Source organism: Eubalaena glacialis, chromosome 12 (assembly GCF_028564815.1).
Source record: "Eubalaena glacialis isolate mEubGla1 chromosome 12, mEubGla1.1.hap2.+ XY, whole genome shotgun sequence".
In the NCBI taxonomy this organism is placed as follows: domain Eukaryota; kingdom Metazoa; phylum Chordata; class Mammalia; order Artiodactyla; family Balaenidae; genus Eubalaena; species Eubalaena glacialis.
In genome coordinates this window covers 60,108,126-60,134,316 of record NC_083727.1, presented here as the reverse complement: position 1 = coordinate 60,134,316, position 26,191 = coordinate 60,108,126, and the positions used below count along the sequence as shown (strand labels likewise).

The following is a 26,191-nucleotide window of genomic DNA, read 5'->3' as shown; positions in this document are numbered from 1 at the left end:
CCTAACACATAGTAAAACATACTACAAAACTGCCATAGTAATATTATACTCTTATTACTGTTATTAGTAGCTAATATTTATTGAGAGTTTACTATGTGTTCAACACCCTCTAAGTACATTACATCTAATTAATTCTCACAATGACCCTATGAGATCTGTATTTTTATTATCTCCACTTTAGATATGAGGAAACAGAGAGATTGAATACTTGGCCAAGGCAACATTCAAGACAAGCAAGGGGTCACTAGAGTGGGGTACACCATTTTGGAAAAGTAATCTGGCTATCTTATGCATTCATTTAAATATTTACTGAATGGCCAATCTTTACCAAGTATGATACTAGATACCAGGAACACGGCAATGAAAAAGACAGACAAGGGTCCTACCTTCATGAAACTTATATCCCAATGTGAGGAGACAGGTGATAGTATGAAAACCAATAAGATAATCTCATAGTGATAAAGTTGCTAAAAAGAAAATACACTGTGGGTGATATGACAGAAGCAAACTAGAAGGGGGGGAGGGTTACCTTTTATCAATGTCTAAGAAGCCATCTCTGAAAAAAAAATATTTAAGTTGGACATTGAGTTGAGAAGAGGGCAGCCATGTAACGAGCTGGAAGGATATTCCAGACAGGCAGAGGAGAAAAAGCTGTGAGCTGGGACTGGATCAGAATGTTCAAGGAATAGAAATAAGGCCAACATGACTGGATTAGAGGAAACAAGTATATGGCAGTAAGTGGATGTTTACCACAGGGGCCCAGGCACATACTGTGACCAGATATACCACCTACAGAACTCTATCCTATAGCAATAATAACCGGTACATATAAAACTCTGTGCAAAATAATGTTATTGCTAGATGGTTTGTAAAAGAAAAACAGCTGGAAAAACTGATATGTTGACCATTTTGGGAACAGTTCAGTAGATTATGGTAAAATGTAATATGTATACATGTAGCTGATTCACTTTGTTCTACAGTAGAAACTAACACAACATTGTAAAGCAATTATACTCCAATAAAAAAAAAAAAATGAAAACAGTCAGGTGGTAGTATATGTAATGACCTGGTAAGATGTCCTAGAGCTATGTGAAAAAAAGCAAGCAGATCAATAAATATTATATGACTCCATTCTTCTTTAATGAGACTCCTAAACTATGTATTAGGGATTTTAACTCCAAAGTCTGGTCCTGGATAAATTCCACTTTGCTTCCTCCCACTCCAAGCAAATGTTCTCCTACATACTTTCCTCCCACCTCTTTCTCTAATTCATTCCCTGCCAGCATTTCGGCTCACCTCAGCCCATTGCTTGCTTCTTTATCTAGAAACATGAACAGCATTACAAAAATTCTAAGAGCACAGAGGATAACATTTTCTTAAAATGAAAAAAAAAACACAACACAATAGACTAATTCTGAAATGACTGAATCAGCCAGCTCTAATGATTTTAGAATAGTCAGGTTGCATCATACACTTAAACTATTTGAAAATCAGAAATCACATTATTATGAGTAATTACAGGTAACAAATATTCGGTTGGCTATTAACACTAGCAGAGGTGTAAATCTTACCTCTACTTTTGTTCGATAGAGAACGAGTCGTTTAAGGCCACATAATTTGGCAATGTGGTTGAAAGCCTGAGGTGGTAGTTTATCACAGGATGAGAGATTTAAGTCCTGTAGATTTGGACACATCTCAGAAATAATCTCCAAGCAAGTTTCATTAAGGAAGTGGCTGCAAGATAATTCAAGACGCACTAATTCAGATCCACAGACCTTCAGAAACCTGTAAAAACAATGTTCCATGTGAATTTCATAAAACCAAAAGATATTTTTTGCAAGTACTTTGGAATTATATCGACTCTAAGCAGACACCTTCAGAAGAACAGATTTCTATTAGGGAAAATAAAAAACTTGTTTCACTTAAATTCTCATTTACTGCATGCCAAAACAGGCACGGTTAGGCTAAAATATATCAACCTAAGAAGATAAAATGGATTCACATCACATAAAAAGTCAGCTACTGCTAAGTGGGAAATTAAGAAAGCAGAGGGTGTTTTTCTTCTACTTACCTGTAATTCACATCTGAGCTGGCAGAGCCAATAAACAAACCATAACAAAACTCTAAACTCTTGGAAGATATTTCTCCCTAAACAGTACCCATTCAGTACTGGAGAATTTATTTTGAATGTGGCACACAAAGTGCCATCTCTAAATGACCTCAAAACAAATCAGACTAGCCTCCTCTCAACTAAGAAAATTTCTGGGTTGGTTTAACTATACTGTTGAGATATGTTCCTTGTAACTGATACTATTAACACCTAGACGGATGCTGAAATTATTACAAGATATTCAATTGCAGCTTCACACAAAATACACAGAAATAACTTCATGTGGAGGACACAAAACCCTTTATCAGAGTAGGAATAACAATATTTATCTTCATTACATTACAGATGGGGGGAAAACAGTCCTGTCCATAATCATCGTCTGATAATAAAAGTAAAATGCGAGCCTACGAGTATTCATATCCCTGAAACTTTATCAACAAGTGGTGTGTTTGTTTATCCCTTAAACAAGCGCACCACTCATCCCTGTCCAGGTCTCTTGACATTTTCTTGCCCATCTCAGTGTCACATCAGTCATATACTGTTATTTTATTTATGCCGCATCTTTTTTCTACATGATTTAATTATTAGCTTACAAATACACATGCAAAATACAACTGACTAAATCAATCACTTATGAAAGTAAAGGAAGTAACACTAGACTTCTAAGTCAAAAGATGGATATTTTGCCCTGTTCCACCACTTCCTAGCATGTGACCTTGGAAAAGGCATTTACCCAAGTCTCAGCATTTCCTCAGATGTAGAAGGCAGACTAGAAATATGTTAACAGCATTCACCACACTGTTTGCGGTTTTGAACATCCCACAATAATGTGAAAGCAGTTTGCAAAGACCAAAGTACCCCACGAACATTAAAAGAAAAGTGAAATCTTGGCCAACACACATTCAAACAACAATTAAAAAATTTAATTGCTACAAATTTATTTTAAATGTTGCAAATAACTCAGTAGCCCACACATCTTATTTACACCCAAACATCCAAGAACATCCCTTTACTCTTAATCCATTGCAGCGTATGTTCTGCTCTCCCTAAATTCATCCTTTCCTTTTAAATGCCAAATTAAACGGCCTTTCTTTCCATTCCTTGTATTACCTGATTTATTGTGGCATTTCACACAACCGCCCTCACCTTCCTTCAAATTCTCAGATAGTCCTCACGCTATTCCCTCTCCTTAAATTCCTCCGACCTGTCTCACTGCTGTGTCCTTTGCTATTTTAGTAGCTAAATTGCCAGTTTGCATCAAGCACCTTAATTCATTCACTCAACAAATATTTATTGAGCTCCAACTATGACCCAGGCATTACTCTAGGCACTTGGAAGTTGGCAGTGGGTAAAGCAAAGTTCCTGCTCTCATGGGGCTTACTTACATTTTGGTAGGAGAGGTAGACCATAAACAAATAAATTAAATGAGTAAAATTAATAGTATATCAGAGAGTGAAAAGTGCCAAGGAGAAAATAAAAGCAGAGAAGGACAACAGGAAGTGTCCAGGGTAGACAGAGTGGTAAGGGAAGCCTCACTGAGAAGGCGAATCAAGACCCAAAGGAAGTGAGAGGGTGAGCAAAGCAGTTCCCTGGAGAAGCAGCACTCCAGGCAAAGGGAGGGGCAGGCACAACAGCTGAGGCAGGATAGCTCAGACAATGCCTAGAGTAAGGAGGCTCAAAGTGAGAGGGAGATGGGGAGCAGATCAGAGAGGTAAGGGGCAGTTCAGAGTGCGTGTCCTATAAAGACTCTGGCTTTTATTTTGAGGGAGATGGGATCCTCAATCATCAGAGGGTGTTGAGCAGAGGTGTGGCACAACCTGCTTGTATTTTAACAGGGTCACCCCGGTTTCTGTGCGGAGAACAGACTGAAGGAGAACAGGGGTAAAAACAGGGGGACCCTCAGGACACCACGACCATATTCAGGGAAGAGAGGATGGTGCACTGGACCCGGTGGTGGCACTGAAGGTGGTGCTCAATATTCAGACTCAGGATCTATTTCAAAGGGAGGCAGTGTGTACTACATTATGACATACCTTCTTCATACTGAACTGAACTCAGGCTCACCTGTTTCTCAACCATAATTTATTTTTCTGTTAACCACAGTTTCCTTACATACTGATTTGTTTACATTGAGTTTTATAAGGTGCCTCAAATCCTTCGGCAATTGGAACAGATTCTTGGGTATACCCAATACTTAGCATGATGTCAGGCATGTAAAAAACACTGGATGACTTTGTTGAATATATCTTCCAATGGTGAAAATTCATTTGAAGAATTTAAATTTCCTCTACTCTGGAACAGACTAAGTTTTATGGACTCAGAGAATTTTTCCCTTAAGAGGGTCAAACTACCCCTAAGAAATATGACAAAATTAACGTTTTTACCTTACTCTGAGTATACATCGTAGTTATGGCTACTTCTTCACTATTTATAAGCTAGCAATCTAGAAATGAATGTAGGGTGTCAGAGATCTGGAGTATCCTATTTTGATTTGATACTTCTAAAATTATTTGCAGATTACAAAAGTTAAATGAGTATATTAACTCTTAAAATTAAAATCTTTAGGCATCTTATCTCTTGAAGGTCTTCATTATTTGGCAAAGCACTTTGTTCTACAATTCTTTTTGGTATTGGACTTGGAATACTTTGACATTTCTTTTCTCTTTGCTCTCATTAATGAACTTTTCCCTTCTAAAGATAGAAAGTAAATCACCAGAAAGCCAACTGTTAATAGACTAGAAAACATCCCAAATTGATTGAATGAATGAAAAAATTTGGAAGCACAATGAAGATAATGATCATGCTTATCTACCTTTATGACTCTCTCTCTTCCTTTTTCTATATTGCATATTTTTACTGAGATTATTTGGTCAATATCCCCATAGTCTCTCTTCCTAAACTTACAAGATCTACACTACCTACTTTTTCATAATATTTCCACTCCAAGAAGGCAGAATTAGCAGCAGAATCAATTAATTAGCTGAACACAACTCTTGTTTCTTTCCTTAATGCTCCTCATAAAGTTTTATTTTAACGCATAATTACATACATGTTTTTGTCTTGGTCATCTATTTATTCATCTCAATTGTGATACTGGTCACTTGAAAGGAGAATTATAGCTTGTCTACTTCCTGCAGCCTGTTCATACCATGTTATGAATTCTCATCAAGTATTTCTTGATACTGAGGGTATTAAGAGAAGACCTAAGTTCAGATAAACAATCCCTAAACGAGGTCTCTTGCTACGAGAAATGGAGTCTCTGGAGAGAGAAATAAATTGCTTATCTTTATGAGGTGAATTCATTTGTCCAGATTAATATAAGTACATAAAAAGTAATTTACTAAATGGTAACTTGCACCCTAAAATAATTAACATCACATGAATGAATGATTTAATCTGAGTTTATTCATCACAAAATAAAAGGCACTAATCCTTACAAGCTGCCTGAAGTATCAAGGTAAAGGGGAGAATTAGGTATAAATATCCACGGCTTCTGATCGCTAATCTCATGTTTTGTTAGCTGACTCACTTGAGTTTTATGAGACAGTATATTTAAGATAATTTTAATCCCAAATAGCTGGAGCATTATTTACTATAGTTGATCCAAAATAAAGTCATTAAAAACAAAACTTCTTGCTTAACTGTGTACGGTACTATCTAGCAATGGTAGAAGGAAGTGGAAAAGAAAGTCTTAAATTGTCTTTAATCTCTAGGAATTGACCATCTAAAAGAGACAACAGTGTAAAACACAGGCAGGCAACTGAATAAACAAATATATGAATAAGCAAAAAGCTCTCTAGTCCATAAAACTGTAGCTCTGTGTCAAAACATCAAGTTCTTAAATCTAGAAAGCATCCAATAATGTTTTCTGAAGGGAACAAGTAGAAGGGTGAGGGATAGAAATCTCTACATAACTGAGGTGGAGCTCAAGGTGATTATTTTGAGCAACTATCTGAAGAAAAACGATAGAGGAAAAATAAACAGAACCTAAGACTTTCTGAACGTCAGAATGATATGGTTAAGCCTCAGAGCACAAACAGGCAGGGAGGCAAAGGAATATCCGAGACTTTAGGGAAGTGTATTATAAGAGAAAAGTGGAATTACAGTAGATGTGATTTTAATGAATAATGATATAAATGAGCAGTACTTGAAGTTACAAATCACAAATCTGTAGATAGAATAGGATTTTAACAACTGATTAAAAGTTTTAAGTTCTTATTATTCCAATTTCCCTGTTATTTTGAATAAAATAAATTCCTAAGTTCTTTAAAATCCAGTGAAACAATTCCAGCTTGTGAAGATAAGGTTTTTAGGTAACAAAAATAAACTATATCGAACTTTTCCCAAAGACTTACTCAAAAAGCAAGCTCATCATCATTGGTCTCTATTTTAAAAATGTACTTTTTTCCTTTAAAGTATTACAAGTAAGTCTTCTTCACAGTAATGAGCATAAATAGACCATACTTACTCATAGATTATTCATTAATAATCAAGCCATGAATATTTACTGTTTATTCTGGGAATGCTGCCTATAAGCCATAATGACTATCAATTCAGCAGTCGAGTCAAGGGGGCCAACAGCAAGCAGTAGGCAAAACTCCAGTATCTCCCACCCAAAAAAAGATTCTCTCTTCCTGTTATTTAACCTTTTTATTTTCTTAATGAGAACAATGACTACACTTAAAGGAATGCTATCAAGATTTATGGTTTTACTGGCTGAAATACTCCTGTGAAACATGGAAAACTTAAATTTATGTATGTACTTTTGTGATTATTTAAACAGCCCCATGGCAACTAAATGGCTGAATTGAAAATGGAAGAGAAATTGCTGGTGAGAAAGTAGATTGGAGCTTTAACCTCATAAAAGAAGATCTTTATCCATCACGTGTCTAAAATTTTAAAAATAGCATTGCGGTCTTCTTCTCACAACTTATGTTTCTGCTCATGCACCAGAAGAAGCTACATAAAGAGTTTTTAAAAACTGATTTAATACTATCTCTACATTTTATTCATTATACCATGGTTATATGCAACATTTTGCCGAAGAAGCTGGACTTCAGCCATTCATTACCAATATTTTGTTTAATGTCTATACTCATTAGTCGCCTCCCTGTTATTTTATTTATAAAAATATAGGAAGGATATGTTTAAATGTTTATTCTTATATCTTTATCTTTTCTGTAGCAGGAACTATATTATCTATCTCTTTACATGGTCCACAACACTCACCATAATGCCTTACACACCAAGAGTGAAAACAAACAGTAAGTTCCTAATGGTGGGAAACATTGAAAAAAGAGCTATGAGGGATTAAAACACCCAAAGGTCCTTATAATGTAAAATAATGCTTACTGATACCAATGGTTCTATTTGCTCTCAGAGTCAGTTAGTCTTGGTTTATGATCTATAGTGCACGCTCTGAATACCCACAGTCATCATTAGCTTCAGTTCTTCTTGGTCCCATTAATAGCGAGGAAAATTAGCCAATGAAGTGGGTGTGTCTGCAGCAAAAGGAAGTAGAAAGGACTAAGCTTGTGTTCCACTGGAGAGCTGTCAAAGATCCAGCAATTTTCAAAATGTGGATTCTATAAAAATTTACCAAAATCACACTGCCAAAAAGAAATGCCTTATTTTTCTACTATATATATATAATATATATATTATATATATATATCCCCTTTTAAGCAAATTTACATAATAAAAAAGAATTTTGTATACTTAGCCTGTTGTAAAATCTTTAGACTCTGACCCACAATCCCATCATGTTTTATCTAAGAACCCCTTCCCCTGGCTCTATTTCTGGCAGAAAAGAAAGAAACTCAGTGCATCCATGGTTTCAACATGTGCTATAAGCCATTACTGCTTGTGTTTATTTTTTACTTTGATGCATAAACTATCAATATTAGCCTTTTGAACACATTGGTACTATTTCAAACATGACTTCATCTGAATCTAATGGTATCAAATATTTATTTCTGGAACTGCATCTTTATTTTTATACTCTAAGTCAAGGGGAACAAAGCTCAAAATACAGATTTCTAATTCATAAACCACTGTTCAGGAATGTATCCACTGGGGATATGTGTAGGGAGGGCTGTAGTTTATTCTAACTTCTAAAAACAGGATAGGAGATTATTCGTTAATCAAAAATAACGGGTAATTTCCCCAAAGTGTCTACTTCTTCATTATTTAACTTAATGAAACGGATTATACTGTAACATACAATGAGAATAACCATCAAGGTTAAGAGAAAAACACCTGTTTGTTTCACAAGAAAAATGACTATGGCATTACTAAATGAATATGTACTCGTGCAAGCTTTCAAATGTTTAACAGGTGACATTTAATAGTAGGGAAACTAAATGCTTAAATAGAAAGGAGCAGAAACACCTGGGCAGGTCTGCAAGTGTGGTCGCCTATTTAACATGCAATTGCATTTTCAACATAATTAGTTTAAATGAGCTTCTAAATTTGGGTGATGTATTGCACATGTAATTAAGATTTAATTAAAAATGTTCTATAATAAATTGTTTTCCATTTCTGACAAATCACATTAGGGAGGTAGATTTTGATTTGGAAATAGTTTTTAAAATGTGTTAATCATCTGTGCTGAAAATATGAGAAAGAAAAAAAAGGAGCTCTGTTGAAAGTTACTTGGGATTTAAAAAATATGCGGTAAAGGGCATAATTTCCCTCCATCTTATGAAGTCTAGCTGAAGAGGACGGTGAAACTAACTCATCCACTTTTGTAAGCAGAAGCACTCTGAACATGATCTAAAGTACATGATATATAATTTCAAACTTCTATTATCGAAACTACTACATAGTAAGTATAGCCTGCTGATTTAAATAACCTCAACAAGGCTTGGCACTAACCTGCTAAATCCTGAAACAGAGATGAAGCCCCTATTGCCAGTCCAAGATAAATTAAGCCACTGGACGAGAGTACAGCGAGGCTGCAGAAATTCCAGAGAGGTGTCATTTAGTTTTGCCCAGTATGGTTGCAGATTGAGGTGGATGTACTGCAGAGGATCACAGCAATGCTGGTTCAGTAGTTTGCAAGTCTGTGCTAATCTACACAGGTCTGGTAGCGTCAGATGATTCAGAATCAGTTGAATGAGCTACATAAAACAGAGAAGCCAAGATCACCCAGACTGAAAAAACAATATCACTTTCTGAAGTATATGATATGATCTAATAAAGAACAACAATATCATACATTTTATAACAATACTTTCACATACTAAATAAATCAACATTCAACAGAATTATCCAAATCAGTAGTAACCATACATACATAAGGCTATATATATTACATTTCAAGAGCATTCAAAGTATATTCAATTCATGTCGACTATTTTTTTTTTTTTTTTTACAGTGCAAAGATATATTTTGGTAATCTATTGAATAATACAATTTTTCACAGACTTAACATTTACTAAACATTGACTACACATCAAACACTGGTGAGAAGAGCTCCCGCTTTCAGGGTTTCCAGAGTCCAGTGGGGACTGATAAGTACGATGATATGTTTTAATAGCTTGGATGGACGCATAGACTGCTACTAGAGCCTGACACAAGACGCAGGCCTAACCACAATGAAAGCGGACTTGGACCAGCAAGGCTCAGCTTTAAAGAGTGAGAGGCAAAACTGGGGAGAGGAAAGATTGGTTAGTGGTAAGGACTGGGTCACAGAGAGCCTCACAGAGGAGCCTGGATTTATTCTGAAAGCAATGAGGAGTCTTGAAGGGATTTATGTAACTGCAGAGTGACAGAGTCAGATTTATGGTTTAGAAAGATCATTGCAGGGAGCACTACCGGAGGCAGGAAGGGAAACCCGCCTGGCGGCTACTGCAGATTCCAGAAAAGAGGAATCAGGGGCCTGCTTACGGCAACTGGCAGTGACTAGGGAGTAGCTAACAGATACAAAAAAGTATTAAGGAGGAGGAATCAAAAAGGTTTTTATCTCTAATTAAAACAGTTTCTTTGAACTAGTTCAAGATTTGTTTTTTCTTAATGGTGAACAGTCGGGGGCTCCTAAACTAATTTTCAAAGAATCACTGCTAAATAGCCTATTCTGAACCAAGAAACACTAAGAAAAAAAAATCAAATATTTGCTAAATGGTAAAAAAATCTTTAGATGAGAGAGAAGGTTGGGTTTCTTACTTAATGCAGTGTATTTATCTAGCTATACGTTTTGATTTGCAATTATGCCCTTTAACCTAAATGCTCTTTGTCAATTTATTTAACTATGCAGGCCCAGTATTAAATTTAGGTCAGAATAACACTGTTTGAGGCCAAAATATGATAAAGAGTGACAACAACATATTTAAAATAAGCTTGAAGAGTACATATAAAATATGAGGATTGCTGACTAACACATATATTGAGTATAAGAAGGCTTGGGGTGTTTTTGCTTTTTATTTATTTATTTAATTTATTTTAAAAAATTTATTTATTTTTGGCTGCGTTGGGTCTTCGTTGCTGCACGTGGGCTTTCTCTAGTTGCAGCGAGCGGGGGGCTACTCTTCGTTGCTGTGCGTGGGCTTCTCATTGCGGTGGCTTCTCTCGTTGCGGAGCACGGGCTCTAGGCGCGCGGGCTTCGGTAGTTGTGGCTAGTGGGCTCTAGAGCGCAGGCTCCGTAGTTGTGGCTCGCGGGATTAGTTGCTCCGCGGCATGTGGGATCTTCCCAGACCAGGGATTGAACCCGTGTCCCCTGCATTGGCAGGCGGATTCTTAACCACTGCACCACCAGGGAAATCCCTGCTGTTTATTTTTAACATTTGAACTGGGCTTTGGAAAAATAACATTAAGGTGTGTGTGTATGTGTTATAAAAACAGGGAAATATAAGGAAATTAAAAATTAGTCTAAAATCTCATCATTCTGATGACATGCAAATTGTCAACAAGCAAATTATACAATCAACAAAAGAAAATTCAGGTAAAATGTTAGAAAATCCAAACACTGAAGGCAGGTAGAAAATGAGTTTTTCCCGCTCCAACCTCAAATCTAATAATCCCTCTGCCCCCTGGTAAATACTGCTAACAGTTTTTCTGATCTCTTCCGGATAAATATGTATGAAATTCTGTTCTTGGATTTGCACTAAAAGAAGGATACTTTATACACTGTTCTGCACCTTACTTTTCTCATTGAATGATGTATCTTGTAGATATTTCTATATCTGCACATACAAATCCACCCCATTCCACCTTACAGATGTGATACACTAATTCAGCTAATTTCTCATTGATATATTTCCTGCTTTTTTCCCTATTGCAAATAACACTGCAATATCATTTTGTGTATGTATGTGTATCTTGGCAAATTTTGCAAATATATCTTAGGGTAAATTTCATGCATTTAGAAGTTTTGATATAAACACAAAATTGCCCTTCAGCACGTTTGCATCAATTTACCACAAACAGGGCATAAAAGTACCCATTCACTCATAACCTAGACAGCACTGGTATCAATACTTTAAATGTTGCCATTCTGAAAGCAGGAGAAGGAAAAAATAAAATAAAACAGAAACAAAAATAGTATGGCACTGTTGTCTTGGGGTTTTGTTTGTTTTGTTTTGCGCGGCTTGTGGGATCTTAGTTCCCCGATCAGGGATTGAACCTGGGCCCTCGGCACTGAAAGCATACAGTCCTAACCACTGGACTGCCAGGGAATGCCCTATTTGCTTTGTTTTTAACTACAGAAATGTAATCCTTTGCCAAGGGAACTGCTAATGTTCCCTTCTTTCCTGTTGGTCTGTTTCTAGACTCTATTCTGTTCCATTTATTTCTCCCATATCAATAGCCCTCTGGGTCAAATAAATAACTTTTGTTCTGACTTTTTAAAAGTTTATGTGTGGGAATGCACTGGATCGTTTGGTCGCAAATGAGACTCTATCTTCACTGTTGATCCACAAATATCAGTACTATGGCTTCATAATGTGCTTTATTATCTGGTGGGACTAGTGCTCCCTCCATCACTCTTCTTTTCCAGAATTTTCCTGAACATTTTCATAGTTTTTAGGTGAACTTTTCTATTAAAAAAAAACAACATTTACCTGGAAGTTCATTGAACACATAGATTACTTTAAGGAAAACTGACATCTTTAATCTTTACTTCATTGTGTCTTCCTACTCAAGAGCATGGCATGATTTACCATTTAATGATCTTTTTGATCCTAGAGTTCCTAAAGCTACTGATTTTTATCTATTAACTTTGTAACCTGCTGACTTACTTATTGTTCCAAATAGTTTTTGGTCTCTTCTCCTGAGTATTCTAATACAAAATCATATTGTCTGCAAATGATGATAATTGTACAGCCTTCTTTCCAAAAATCATGCCTCTTATTTCTTTCTCCCATCTTCCAGCATTGGATAGTATTTCCAGAACAATGTTAAGTAACACTGACGTCTTGTTCCTGACTTTAATTTGTACGTGAGCCATAAATGTGAGGCACATATGTAATTTAAAAATTTTTAGTAACTACAATTTTTTAGAAGTCAAAAGAGTTAAATGATACAGTACTGTATACTTTAAAGTTGCTGAGAGTAAATCTTTTTTTTTTTTTTTTTGAGAGTAAATCTTAAGCATTCTCACCACACACAGTCACACAAAAGAGTTAACAATGTGAGGTGATGTATGTGTCAATTATCTTGATCTCGGTAATCACTACACAATGTATATCAAATCATGTTGTACACTTTAAATATATACAATTATATTTGTCAATTATTCCTCAATGAAGTTAAAAAACAAAATAAATTCTAAAGAAATAGGTGATATTAATTTTAATATATTTTATTTGATGAGATATATTAAAATGATCATCTCAACGTGTGTTCAACATAAAAATTATTACTGAGATACTAAATCTTTTTTTGTCATATTAAGTCTTTGAAATCCTGTGTGTATTTCATACTTTCAGCTCATCTCAATTCAGATTAGACATAAAGTGCTCAACAGTACATGTGGCTAGTGGCTACCATACCGAACCATGCATTTTTAGTGTTTGATAATTAAATATGATGTTAGCTTTTGGTTACTAATATTTGGTAGCAGACAATTCGTAGATAGCTTAATAAGGTATTTACTTTTTAACAGACACTGATAAAAATTTGGATATCTGTCCAGCTGCCATTTGTCAAACAATTTTGCACATCTACTGAGACGATCGTAGGATTTTTCTCCTTTGACTATGTTATTATTTTATAGTACTGTACTATTATCATACAGATTCTCTAATACCTAAACACCCTTGAATTCCAGGAATACATCCTGAATGATTTTTTGTATTATATTTTAAAATAATTCTATTCACTATCTTTTATTTGCAGAAGTAAAATTGGTCTGTAATTTTATTTTTATGTGCTATAGTTATTATATCAGCTTCACTAAGAAGTTAAAAACTTTCCTTTTTCTTTATGCTATGAAAGAGTTTAAATAATACAGGATTTGATCACTTCTTAAATGTCTGAAAGAACCTATGAGCCATCTGGGCTTGGCAACCGTAGGACCTTAAATATTTGTAGAATGAATTAAAAATTTGTTGTTTTAACTACAATATTAAAAGCTATTTCAGTAAAAATTCTAAGCAGTTAGTGCAAAGAGGCATTAAAAGTTAAATATATCCATGTATCAGAGGATAAATAATTTACGTTTTTCCAGATGATTTATAATTTAAATAACTCCCAGCAATTGCTGGCATCATTCCAAAGTCACCAATATTAAAAGATGTATATTGTGTGAAAACATTTTCTGATCCTTAATATTATATTTTAAGCAAATATCAAAGTAGAAAAAGAATAATGAAGTTATTGAGACCACGACATTGGCATGTGAAAAAGCACTTTTGGATTCTGATTAAGCAAAAGATAACAGGTTTTAGGCCCACAAGATAATACCCATTAATTATTACTCATCTAGTATCTAGTGCCTGTCAAAAGATGTTTTTATATGGGGTTATCCTAGCCTAAAGTACCATTTGACACCATGCTGAAAGTAAGATGTTGCATGTAGGATGCTGTATGTCTCAAAACACAGCTGATCTGCCCTCAAAACCCACTCTACTCATAATACAATTATTTTCAATTAAGGAAACATTATGTCACTTGACATATTTAAATGTGGGGTTTTTTCTCCTTTAAATAACTTGGATTACTTATAATTTGGGCAACTTTTAAAAAAAGAGTTTCTCTTTTTACTCACTGTGAGATCATTCAGTGTTTTGCAGCATTAACTCTTTATGCATTGTGCTGCTTTCATCATGGCTAATTAACGTCCTTCAGGACGACTGATTCTATCTCTCGGTTTCATCTATGTGATTCTGTTGTACTGATTAAACCCCTTGCATGTACTGGAAGCTTTTACTCTTTTTTTGGCTCCTTCCCTACAGCATAAGAGCATACTGAAATCTCTCCCAGCTTGCATCACAAACAGAAACCTTCCCACCCTGCTACATCTTCTGCCATTCGTCTTTTCTCCTTTTAAAAGATTAATTAGAGCAAATAATATCTATAATAATTTCATACTCTTCCTCATTTTGATATGCCGTATTGAGTGTGACATGAAGGGGTGGAGTGTTAGGATGCCAAGTATTATTCACTATTGGTGGACAGTCTTGCCCATGATTGGTGTATATTAACAGAAATATTTTTCTGCTTATGCTCAGAGAGCAAACACTTTTTGTCTCTGCTTCTCCCCCCCCCCCCCTTGATGCCTTAACCAGATATGGTAAGGTTTTTCTCATCTCTCACCCTATGGTCATAGTTCCATTGAGCTGATAACGGTAAAGGATTATCAGAGATCTCCCGATGACCAAAACCAGTGGGCACTTGTCACTGAGCTCTCTGCAGCGGTGGGGCTGACCGCACCCATTTTATGTTCTCTATACCTCTTTAGCTTCCTATCATTGTTTTTAAGACAATCTCATCCTTGTCCCAAGTGCCTTTTCTGACTTGTCTTCCTCTACTGGACTCTTAGATGTTAGTAATCCCAGAATTCTATTCTTGGCCCTTTATTCACACCCTCAGAGCTTTCCTGGTCAGTTTCATCTACCATGGTAGCCCTCTCCTCTTCTGAGAAGACTCACACAAATGTAAACTCAGACCTTCCTCCTGAGTTTCAAACTCAAATAGCAACTGCCTACTGTCAACTTCTCAATCAGAGAAGTTGGCTTTGATGAATCACAGGCACCTCCAAGTCAATGCATCCTTCCACCTTCACCCACTGGCTTATGATTAATGGCATATCCATCCACCAGGTCATTTCAACCAGAAGCCTGAAAGTCCTTGTGATGTTCTGCTTCATGTCCACATTCAATAGTTACTTTGATTTCTACCTTCTGCATCTCTGGAATACTTCTCCAGCTCACCTCCTTTCCAAACTTTCCGGTACCCAGAGCTTCATAACTTCTTGCCTAAATTTCTGCAGTAGCTCCCCAACTGGTATCCCTGCTTCCCACCCTGACCTCCTTTTGGTCTATTCTTCATTTACCAACAGAATAATCTAAGAAGGAAATCTCATTTTGTTATTCTTCTTTTAAAATGAATAAAACTTTCAATGTTTCCCTACTGACTACAGAAAAGGTTCACAATCTTCTTCATACCATGACATATATGAAAAACAAACTTTACATGAGGCCAAACACCTGGGCAATTATTCTAACTGTGGGCCAAAGCATGTGCAAAAATGCCTGCATAGGGGACATGGGTTCGAGCCCTGGTCCGGGAAGATCCCACATGCCGCGGAGCAACTAAGCCCGTGCGCCACAACTACTGAGCCTGCACTCTAGAGCCCGCGAGGCACAACTACTGAGCCCACGTGCCACAGCTACTGAAGTCCATGCTCTTAGAGCCCGTGCTCCACAACAAGAGAAGCCACAGCAATGAGAACCCCATGCACCGCAACGGAGAGTACCCCCGCTCACCGCAACTAGAGAAAGCCTGCGTGCAGCAACGAAGACCCAACGCAGCCATAAATAAATAAATAAATAAATAAATAATTTTTTTAAAAAATGCCTGCGTATTATGGATAATTTCTGGAATGCTAGCTATTATTCCACATCTTTTTCTCCCACTAAAAAAAGCATATGAAGAATTCAGAGAACACAAGAAAGTGAGTGTGAAATTATTATAGGTATAATCTTGGATTTGTTCTAATTTTTTACCGAAAGTAAATGATTTATAAAATCTAAGGTCTCTATGACTCCCCTCAACTGATTCTGCTGCGTACAGGAGAGACACAGCAGCCTGAGGGCCACTGGCTGAAGAGAGAAAATGCAAACCTCTCGGTAAAACCCATAGAGCCCTCTACAACGTGGCAGGGTGGGCTGTGCACTGCCAGGGCTGGGATGTCCCAACCACTGTCATCTGTGTGGACGGTGGCCTATGGAGTGATGCACCGAGGCAGCCCTGAGCCTGTGTCCAAGTTCATCTCTTGCAGCTTCTGCTATCAAATCCTATTCCAGCCACAGTGAAATAACGGAGTTCCCAAACAGGTCACACAGTTTCACTTCTTCTCACCTTTGGACACTCTCTTCGCTTTGCCTGAAGTTCCCGTTATTCATTTGAATGTGATATGTTAAGCATTTTACCAGGTCTGGATAAAATTCAACAAACTCTTTAAAATACATTTGCTGAATTTAAATCTCTATACTGTAGTTTTAGGAAATGGGTAAGAATCAAGGAAGTGAGCTTCCTCCAGATGAACTGCTGCCACTGCTGCCAGGACAGACCCTCCTTGAAGCCCCAGGGAACAACACTGTCAACATCCCACACTCCTCTCTCCCAGCTCAGCTCCTCCTCCCTCCTCCCTCCCTCCTCCCTCTAAGGGCCAGGGTGTCTTGTCCACCTATGAAGCTTCCTTCCATAACACAAGACTTGACCTAGAAGGCCTGGGTTGGATCCTGGTTCCATGGCTTACTGACTGAATTACCTTGCATCCTTAAATTCATCTTTATGTGGCAACTTTAGCTACTTCACAGGATGTACCATAGCATTTGAATTGTGAAATGCTGAACAGGCATTATAGTTCCTGTTAGGCACTCAAGAGGCGACCTTATTGTTCCCTGCAAGTTAAGCTACTTGTATTATTACAATGAAACCTGAAATACCCACCAGTGTGGAAGGGGGATAGTTGAACTGGTTAAAGTTTAAGTTTATAAAATTTTCTTTAAAAGATCTGATTATATTATTTTTAACCACACACAGCTCTTCTCAGCAGGGGAAGGAATGCCTGGCCCTACTCCCACCCCAGGGGGTGTACTAATGGCATTTGATGCCTGGGAGCCAGGAGTGCTAAATATACCCTGGAAACGCCCCTGCAGTGACACACTGAAAACAAGACTTTAGGTAAAAGGCACTCTGTACCTGCCTAGACCAAAAATCATAGCTAGTTAGAATACAGAATAGAGTTAGTATAGAAGAGTATATGACACTTGGAGAAACTGCACACTATTAAACAGAAAAAGCATTTCTCTCACAGTCTTATTAATATTCTTATTTTTCATAGCAAATCATCTTTAACATAACCGGTATCAAGTTAAGCACATATTGCCCATATTAACACTGTGTAATTATGAATTAAAGTGGAGTGTAATTTATCATTGCTTTATGTATTTTGGTTATTGTTAATCAGTGATAAAATAACATATATTTACTAGTTTATCCAGAATCACTAAAGTCAATCCAAAACAAAGGTGGTGAAGTTACTGAACACAATTTTGTCTAGTCTTTCCGAAATCAAAATACGCAATACATCAGATTATGTATACCTTGCTAATGCTCCGATTTCTCTGACATCTAGCAAAATAAACATTAACATCTAAACATTTTAAAATGATGGTATGTCCAATATTGCTACTGAATATCTTTGGCTTACCTCATAAGGTAGTTTATCAAAATATCCATTACTTGTCCCTTCCCTGAGGGCAATACTGCTAAACTTTTTGTTCAGATTGTCCATTCCACATCCATTCTTTTCTTCATAGTCATCTTCTAGATCATTCATGTCAATAAGTGAAGTCTTGAGACAAAGCACGGGCTTGTCCTTTGTACCATGTAATACAACTGCATCTAATTCAGTGTAATAATCCAGAAGAGAACTATTTACTTCCAGCCGTATAAGATTTGTGGGAAAATTTATCTGCTTAATACAAGGTTTAAACTGGCGAGCCTGGGAAGCATTCACCTTCGTAGGTTTCTCTGACCAAAGAATCTCCCATCTGCCAAAGAAAGAAACTTCCCTATAATACAGTTTAGAATGAGATTTATTGTTACCTTAATGTTAGGGGCCCAGCCCAATACGTTACAGTGTGAAGCAAAAGCATTAAACAAGGTGGATAGGATCAAACCAAGAATTGTTTCCAGGACAGGAAAAAAATTTAAAACCTAAATGCCATAGACCTTATTACTTAAAATATTTTTACTACTTAAATTATTTTTACAACTCCCTAGAAAGTCCTTTTTGGCAGATTTCACTTTGGTAAGTTAAAAACTGGAATAGGTAGTCAGAGGTACATGAACAACATTCAGTTTTACAGACAAAGTAAACACAAAGTATTAAAGCACACAGTAGAAAGCACTCCTGTGTGCATGCCCTAAACCAACTGTGGAAACTAAACTTCTCACCTTGCCTCACAAAGGTCCCCTTTTCTGTTTCTGTTACTGGTGCCATACAAATTCAAAACTTTCATTATATTTTTCTTTGGCCACAGCACACGGCACGTGGAATCTTAGATCCCCCCACCAGGGATCAAACCTGCGTCCCCTGCGTTGGAAGCGTGCGGAGTCTTAACCACTGGACCACCAGGAAAGTCCCAAAACTATCATTTTCTTTGATTTTCTTTTATCCAGTCATTAAATTTTATCAGAGTTTTCATGAAATTGTCTCATATATGCCCTTCTCCTAAATTTCCATTATTGTTATCTTTTAGTCATCCTTGTATCCTCAGTACCTAGCAAGTAGCTAACACATAACAGGTGAATAACATTTTCTCCTATTCCCTCAAAATGAACTTCTACTTTTCAGCCAGGTTAATCATTACTTTCCAGATAATAAACTTATTTCCACACGAAGGTGTTTGCTCATGTTGTCTTCCCCTCCCAATGAAATGCCTAACCTACAATTATCTGCCCATCTTTTCTTCAAGGCCTAACTCATATTCCATGTCTTTATATAGGTCTTCTTAAAAAATTATTTTCCAAAATTATTTAAAGATTCTTCATAACATAGCATCATTAGATATATAATATTCTCAAATATATGGCATAAATAACCATTTCTCTAATATTGTTTTCTAATATATCAGAGAAAATTAAAAACACAAACAAAAATACTTCAATAAATACTTCTATTTCTATTTATTTACTTTAGCTAGCAGAACTTTTACATAAAGATTTTATGTCAAAGATTAAGAACATTTTTAAGTCTCCCAATACATACTACAAACTGCTTTCAAAGCTTATGCCAACAGTATATAAGAATGACCACTGAAAGCACTCTTCATTTTTAAAAATAAGCTCTAATTTCACAGTGACCCAGGTCTCTGTGACATAATTTATAATTCACTGACTACTAACACTTAAAATGTTTTCATATGCTTATTAATCATATCAATTTTTTTCCCCTCCAATATACTGTCAGTTCATTTCCTTGCCCCAATGGCCTATTTACTTTTTATGAATTTTATTTTTTTTATACAGCAGGTTATTATTAGTTATCTACTTTATACATATTAGTGTAAATATGTCAATCCCAATCTCCCAGTTCATCCCACCACCACCACCCCGCCCCCCGGTTTTCCCCCCTTGGTGTCCATATGTTTGTTCTCTACGTCTGTGTCTCTATTTCTGCCTTGCAAACCGGTTCATCTGTACCATTTTCCTAGATTCCACATATATGCGTTAATATACATTTGTTTTTCTAACTTCACACTGTAGGACAGTCTCTAGGTCCATCCACGTCTCTACAAATGACCCAATTTCATTCCTTTTTATGGCTGAGTAATATTCCGCTGTATATATGCACCACATCTTCTTTATCCGTTCATCTGTCGATGGGCATTTAGGTTGCTTCCAGGACCTGGCTATTGTAAACAGTGCTGCAATGAACATTGGGGTGTATGGGTCTTTTTGAATTATGGTTTTCTCTGGGTATATGCCCAGTAGGGGGATTGCTGGGTCATATGGTAATTCTGTTTTTAGTTTTTTAAGGAACCACCATACTGTTCTCCACAGTGGCTGTATCAATATACATTCCCACCAACAGTGCAAGAGGGTTCCCTTTTCTCCACACCCTCTCCAGCATTTGTTGTTTGGAGATTTTCTGATGATGCCCATACTAACTGGTGTGAGGTGATACCTCATTGCAGTTTTGATTTGCATTTCTCTAATAATTAATGATGTTGAGTAGCTTTTCATATGCTTCTTGGCCATCTGTATGTCTTCTTTGGAGAAATGTCTATTTAGGTCTTCTGCCCATTTTTGGATTGGGTTGTTTATTTTTTTAATATTGAGCTGTGTGGGCTGTTTATATATTTTGGAGGTTAATCCTTTGTCTGTTGATTCATTTGCAAATATTTTCTCCCATTCTGAGGGTTGTCTTTTCATCTTGTTTGTAGTTTCCTTTGCTTTGCAAAAGCTTTTAAGTTTCATTAGGTCCCATTTGTTTATTTTTGTTTTTATTTCCATTACTCTAGGAGGTGGATCAAAAAAGATCTTGCTGTGGTTTATGTCAGTGTTCTTCCTATGTTTTCCTCTAAGAGTTTTATAGTATCTGGTCTTACATTCAGGTCTTTAATCCATTTTGAGTTTATTTTTGTGTATGGTGTTAGGGAGCGTTCTAATTTCATTCTTTTACATGTAGCTGTCCAGTTTTCCCAGCACCACTTACTGAAGAGGCTGTCTTTTCTCCATTGTATATCCTTGCCTCCTTTGTCATAGATTAGTTGACCATAGCTGTGTGGGTTTATCTCTGGGCTTTCTATCCTGTTCCATTGATCTATATTTCTGTTTTTGTGCCAGTACCATATTGTCTTGATTACTGTAGCTTTGTAGTATAATCTGAAGTCAGGGAGTCTGATTCCTCCAGCTCCGTTTTTTTCCCTCAAGATTGCTTTGGCTATTCAGTGTCTTTTGTGTCTCCATACAAATTTTAAGATTTTTTGTTCTAGTTCTATAAAAAAATGCCATTGGTAATTTGATAGGGATTGCACTGAATCTGCAGATTGCTTTGGGTAGTATAGTCATTTTCACAATACTGATTCTTCCAATCCAAGAACAAGGTATATCTCTCCATCTGTTTGTGTCATCTTTGATTTCTTTCATCAGTGTCTTATAGTTTTCTGAGTACAGGTCTTCTACCTCCTCAGGTAGGTTTATTCCTAGGTATTTTATTCTTTTCATTGCAATGGTGAATGAGATTGTTTCCTTAATTTCTCTTTCTGATCTTTCATTGTTGGTGTATAGGAATGCAAGAGATTTCTGTGCATTTTGTATTCTGCTACTTTACCAAATTCATTGATTAGCTCTAGTAGTTTTCTGGTGGCATCTTTAGGATTATCTGTGTATAGTATCATGTCATCTGCAAACAGTGACAGTTTTACTTCTTCTTTTCCAATTTGTATTCCTATTATTTCTTTTTCTTCTCTGACTGCCGTGGCTAGGACTTCCCAAACTATGTTGAATCACAGTGGCGAGAGTGGACATCCTTGTCTTGTTCCTGATCTTAGAGGAAATGCTTTCAGTTTTTCACCATTGAGAATGATGTTTGCTGTGGGTTTGTCGTATATGGCCTTTATTATGTTGAGGTAGGTTCCCTCTGTGCCCACTTTCTGGAGAGTTTTTATCATAAATGGGTACTGAATTTTGTCAAAAGCTTTTTCTGCATCTATTGAGATGATCATATGTTTTTTATTCTTCAATTTGTTAATATTGTGTATCACACTGACTGATTTGCGTATATTGAAGAATCCTTGCATCCCTGGGATAAACCCCACTTGATCATGGTGCATGATCCTTTTAATGTGTTGTTGGATTTTGTTTGCTAGTATTTTGTTGAGAATTTTTGCATCTATATTCATCAGTGATATTGGTCTGTAATTTTCTTTTTTTGTAGTATCTTTGTCTGGTTTTGGTATCAGGGTGATGGTGGCCTCGTAGAATGAGTTTGGGAATGTTCCTCCCTCTGCTATATTTTGGAAGAGTTTGAGAAGGATGGGTGTTAGCTCTTCTCTAAATGTTTGATAGAATTCACCTGTGAAGCCATTTGATCCTGATCTTTTGTTCGTTGTAATATTTTTAATCACAATTTCAATTTCATTACTTGTAATTGGTTTGTTCATATTTTCTATTTCTTCCTAGTTCAGTCTTGGAAGGTTATACCTTTCTAAGAATTTGTCCATTTCTTCCAGGTTGTCCATTTGATTGGCATAGAGTTGCTTGTAGTAGTCTCTTATGATGCTTTGTATTTCTGCAGTGTCCGTTGTAACTTCTTCATTTTCATTTCTAATTTTATTGATTTGAGTCCTCTTCCTTTTTTTCTTGATATGCCAATGGCCTATTGAGATCCAGGTAAAAACTGATTACAGCAAGGCATTTAGGGAACTGAAATAGACAAAAGAGTATGAAACTCAGGGGAGAAATCTGAGCTGAGACTATAGCAGTCATTGACATACAAGTACCATAATGGTCTTTAGGCCAAGATGGGGGCAAGAAAGGCATATAGCATCACTCTCGGGAGAAGGGAAGTTTGGTAATTTCTACCTTTAGGAATAAAAGCATAAGGCAGAAACTCAATGGGATTCCAGTAAACATATCACTAACCGTAACAGTAGGACTTTTGCAGTTAACAGAACCCTTATAATCACCCCATATTTGTTAGATTTGCTACTTCTCTCCTGAAAACTAGGAATAAAACCCATCAAACATATAAAGAACCTGTGAGTATTTGTATTCAGAGACAACCTGAAAGTAGGAATGGAAAGACTGGTCCCTCTCTATATCCAATCTTGGGAGGCAGGGGAAGAGTTCTAAGGAACAGAGCAGGTTGTGGCAGATTTAAGGAGGAAAGGAAAGCTAGCTGGGCATCTTCTCACTTTCTGTGACAAGGCAGAAAAGCAAATTTGAAATGCCAGCCTAGACCAAAGAAGTGCCCCTAAAGCCTAAATGCAAAAACCTTTAGGGTTTCTAACAATGGAATTGATTTGAACACTCTACTGAAAATCCACACAGTTAAACAGAGCTAGCTATACAGGAACAGAAGTATGAAACATTTAAAACCATGTTCGTGGGAAAACGCATTCTTAATTTTGGACAGTACATTTCCAAGAATCCTGGGGTAAATGGTGGAAGGTATGAGAAAATTCAAATTTTGGTTTTACTCATCCTTTTGCTGCTGCTGGAAAATGACACGAGATGATGTTGGAGGAATGTCTCATGTCCAAGAAACAAGGACCACTCAGGACCCTGTGAAATAACTGCCTGTACTGGTTTACAACACATGTGGACTAAACCAGTCTATTTTATTGTTTAGCTTCAATGAGAAGTTTTTATGAGCCTTAACAGAAACACTGAAAATGTAATATAGAAATCAACTCTGCCAGGTCCTTTGCAATAAATAAACATACAGACAAAACATGTTCTTTATGTATAGCCTGACTTGCATTACAATGCAAATTACATTATAAAATTATAAATAAAACAAGCTTAAAAACAAGCACTGATTAGAGCCCAAATATTCTATTGTAATAATGTATTAATCTATTAAAGTCCTCTCTCTCTCTCTCTACCTTGCAGAATGGACAAGGTTAAGATGATGCTTTAAAATGACTTCCTTAACATTTCTAGCATGTTTAAAAGTTTAATGCTATGTTAGCATCATTTTTGCTTCTGACTTTATATAGCATAAACATTATATATTTAGTTATACATATATCATAAGTTTAAATATGATAGCATTCTTAAAGTTGAAAAATATCAAACCTTATCAGTTATTAGAAATATTTTTAAATGTCTAAACATAAAAAAATATAAGTATCATTAGTTTATTTATATTTTATTTTGATTTTTCTTGATAACCTAAGAAGTAATAAAGAAAAGTGGTAAAAAGATGGAAAAATTATTTTATAGGTCGGTGGCCAGTTGAATTAAATTAACATTAACTCTGAGACCAATACAAATTGATTTGGGGGTATCATCTGTATTAAGGTGATTTTGTTTAAAATTCTAATAGAACTAGAATATATTATTTTAAAGTTAGGAAGAGAAAGGTATCTACATTACCCAACAAGAGAATATGCCAATATCTTTTTTTTTAATGATAGTATGGTTGATTTACAATATTATAATAGTTTCAGGTGTGCAACATAGTGATTCAATATTTTTACAGATTATATTCCACTTAAATTTATTATAAAATAATGGCTATATTTCCTATGCTAATCTTTTTATTTTAGAAAATTAATGCCAGAATTTAAAAAACTAGTCAGTGAAAACAAGCAAATACAAGCAAATGCACATGTGCATGCATGTGTGTACACACACACACACAATTTTCCATGAGATAGCCCTGACTCTTAATCCTCTAGACCCAGAACAGTGTTGATGAGATTAAACTGCTTTAAGTCATGGTCTTTGTAGTCTGCACATTTATGTGCTGACTATATATGCCCACACACTGTATTCATCTACTGGACAAATCTGACAAACACTAATGTCCTTTGTAAGTATTTTAAATCTACAGTATCATGTGCAAAATTCAGCATGGAATCCCTATCAGGCTGCGCTTTGTCTGCACTTGGAGCCCTTAATTCTGGGTTGGTAACCAGCATTCTCTTTACCAGCCCACTTATTTCTCCTTCTGTTGATTGCTCTGAATGCCTACTATATGTCCCGTGCTTGGACACAAAGCACTCTGTCTCTGTAAATGTTGACCTGTTGTTACTCACTGAGAACGTCTCTCTAGGGCTCCTAGGAAGCAGCAGGTAGACAAGAGAGGAAGAGAGATGTTCATCAACGGAAACCGGAGAAAGCAAGTTTTCTAACATATTCAGGTTGGAAGCCAGGCACATGGGTGCAGAGAGCTTCCCTATAAACAAAATTCCTCCTGGTTAGTAAGCACATCTAGTAACCAGCAAAAAGAAAGTTCTCTTGCCAACACTGTTCCATTTTACCTGCTGAAAGTGAAGGGATAGAATAGGAAAACAAACTAGAATAAAATTAAAGTACTCTAATAGGTATACCTACTCACTCCCTGCTTCCCAGCCTGTCTCTAATTGTAACTAACAAAGTGGCATCTGCTTTAAAAAGAACTAACCGATAAAGGGTCTGATCATTTCTGACTTAAATGACAAAACCATGCTTCTTGACTCACAAAGTCAAGGGGACCAGACTATGACCAATTCGTGAAATCATTGCTTAAGCAACTTCCTTTGGCAACAAATTCTTTCTGTGACGGCCACTTTCTTTCTCCCTGCTTTCTTAACTTCAATAATACGTAGTGAAAATGCTTTCAACACTCAAAAGAAAAAAATCCACACCACTAAATTTTATCCCCAAATAGCTTCATTCCAGTCAGCTTCCTTAATATGACCTCAATTTGTCATTCTCTTCCTCCTCTTTTCCCTGTCTCTCTTCCAATGTGTAACCCTGCACTAGGCTTTTTTCTGACTCTTACACAAACATCTATTAAGATCTTATACTCAGAACCAGGACACTCTATACTACCTTTTTTCTTTTCTCTTAGTAGAGCACTAGGCCTGAAGTCAGAAAACTTTGAGATCTTACAGAACTACCTGTAACTTTCCTACCTCACTCACTGAACAAAGAAATGCAATCAGACAAAATGGAGAAAGATTGCTTTTAAATTTTAAATTGAAATTTTAAATTTCTGGGACAAGTTCATTTCCCATAAATTCCTGAGCTACTCCAACACACTCCCTTATTTGCTAACTCCTAAGGGAGAAATAAAACCGTATGCAATTAATTAAAGTAATAGGCAGTACAGTCCAGTGGTTCCTAAACCACAGTGTGTGACAGAGCTTTCCATGATTAAATGTGAAAAATAAAGAATACATTGGTATATAT

The 26,191-nt window shown here is 36.3% G+C and overlaps 1 protein-coding gene across 4 annotated transcripts in view; it reads right to left on the bottom strand.

Annotated features, from left to right (window-relative positions):
• FBXL4 (F-box and leucine rich repeat protein 4) overlaps window positions 1-26,191 on the bottom strand; it is a 70,074-nt gene that overhangs the window by 22,985 nt on the left and 20,898 nt on the right. For all 4 annotated transcript variants that reach the window (XM_061206966.1, XM_061206965.1, XM_061206964.1 and 1 more), the window contains 3 exons: window positions 17,988-18,330; window positions 8,987-9,231; window positions 1,572-1,785 (listed from right to left, as the gene is read on the bottom strand). In XM_061206966.1, coding sequence (XP_061062949.1) covers window positions 1,572-1,785; window positions 8,987-9,231; window positions 17,988-18,330 — 802 coding nt within the window. The remainder of the gene's footprint in view (window positions 1-1,571; window positions 1,786-8,986; window positions 9,232-17,987; window positions 18,331-26,191) is intronic.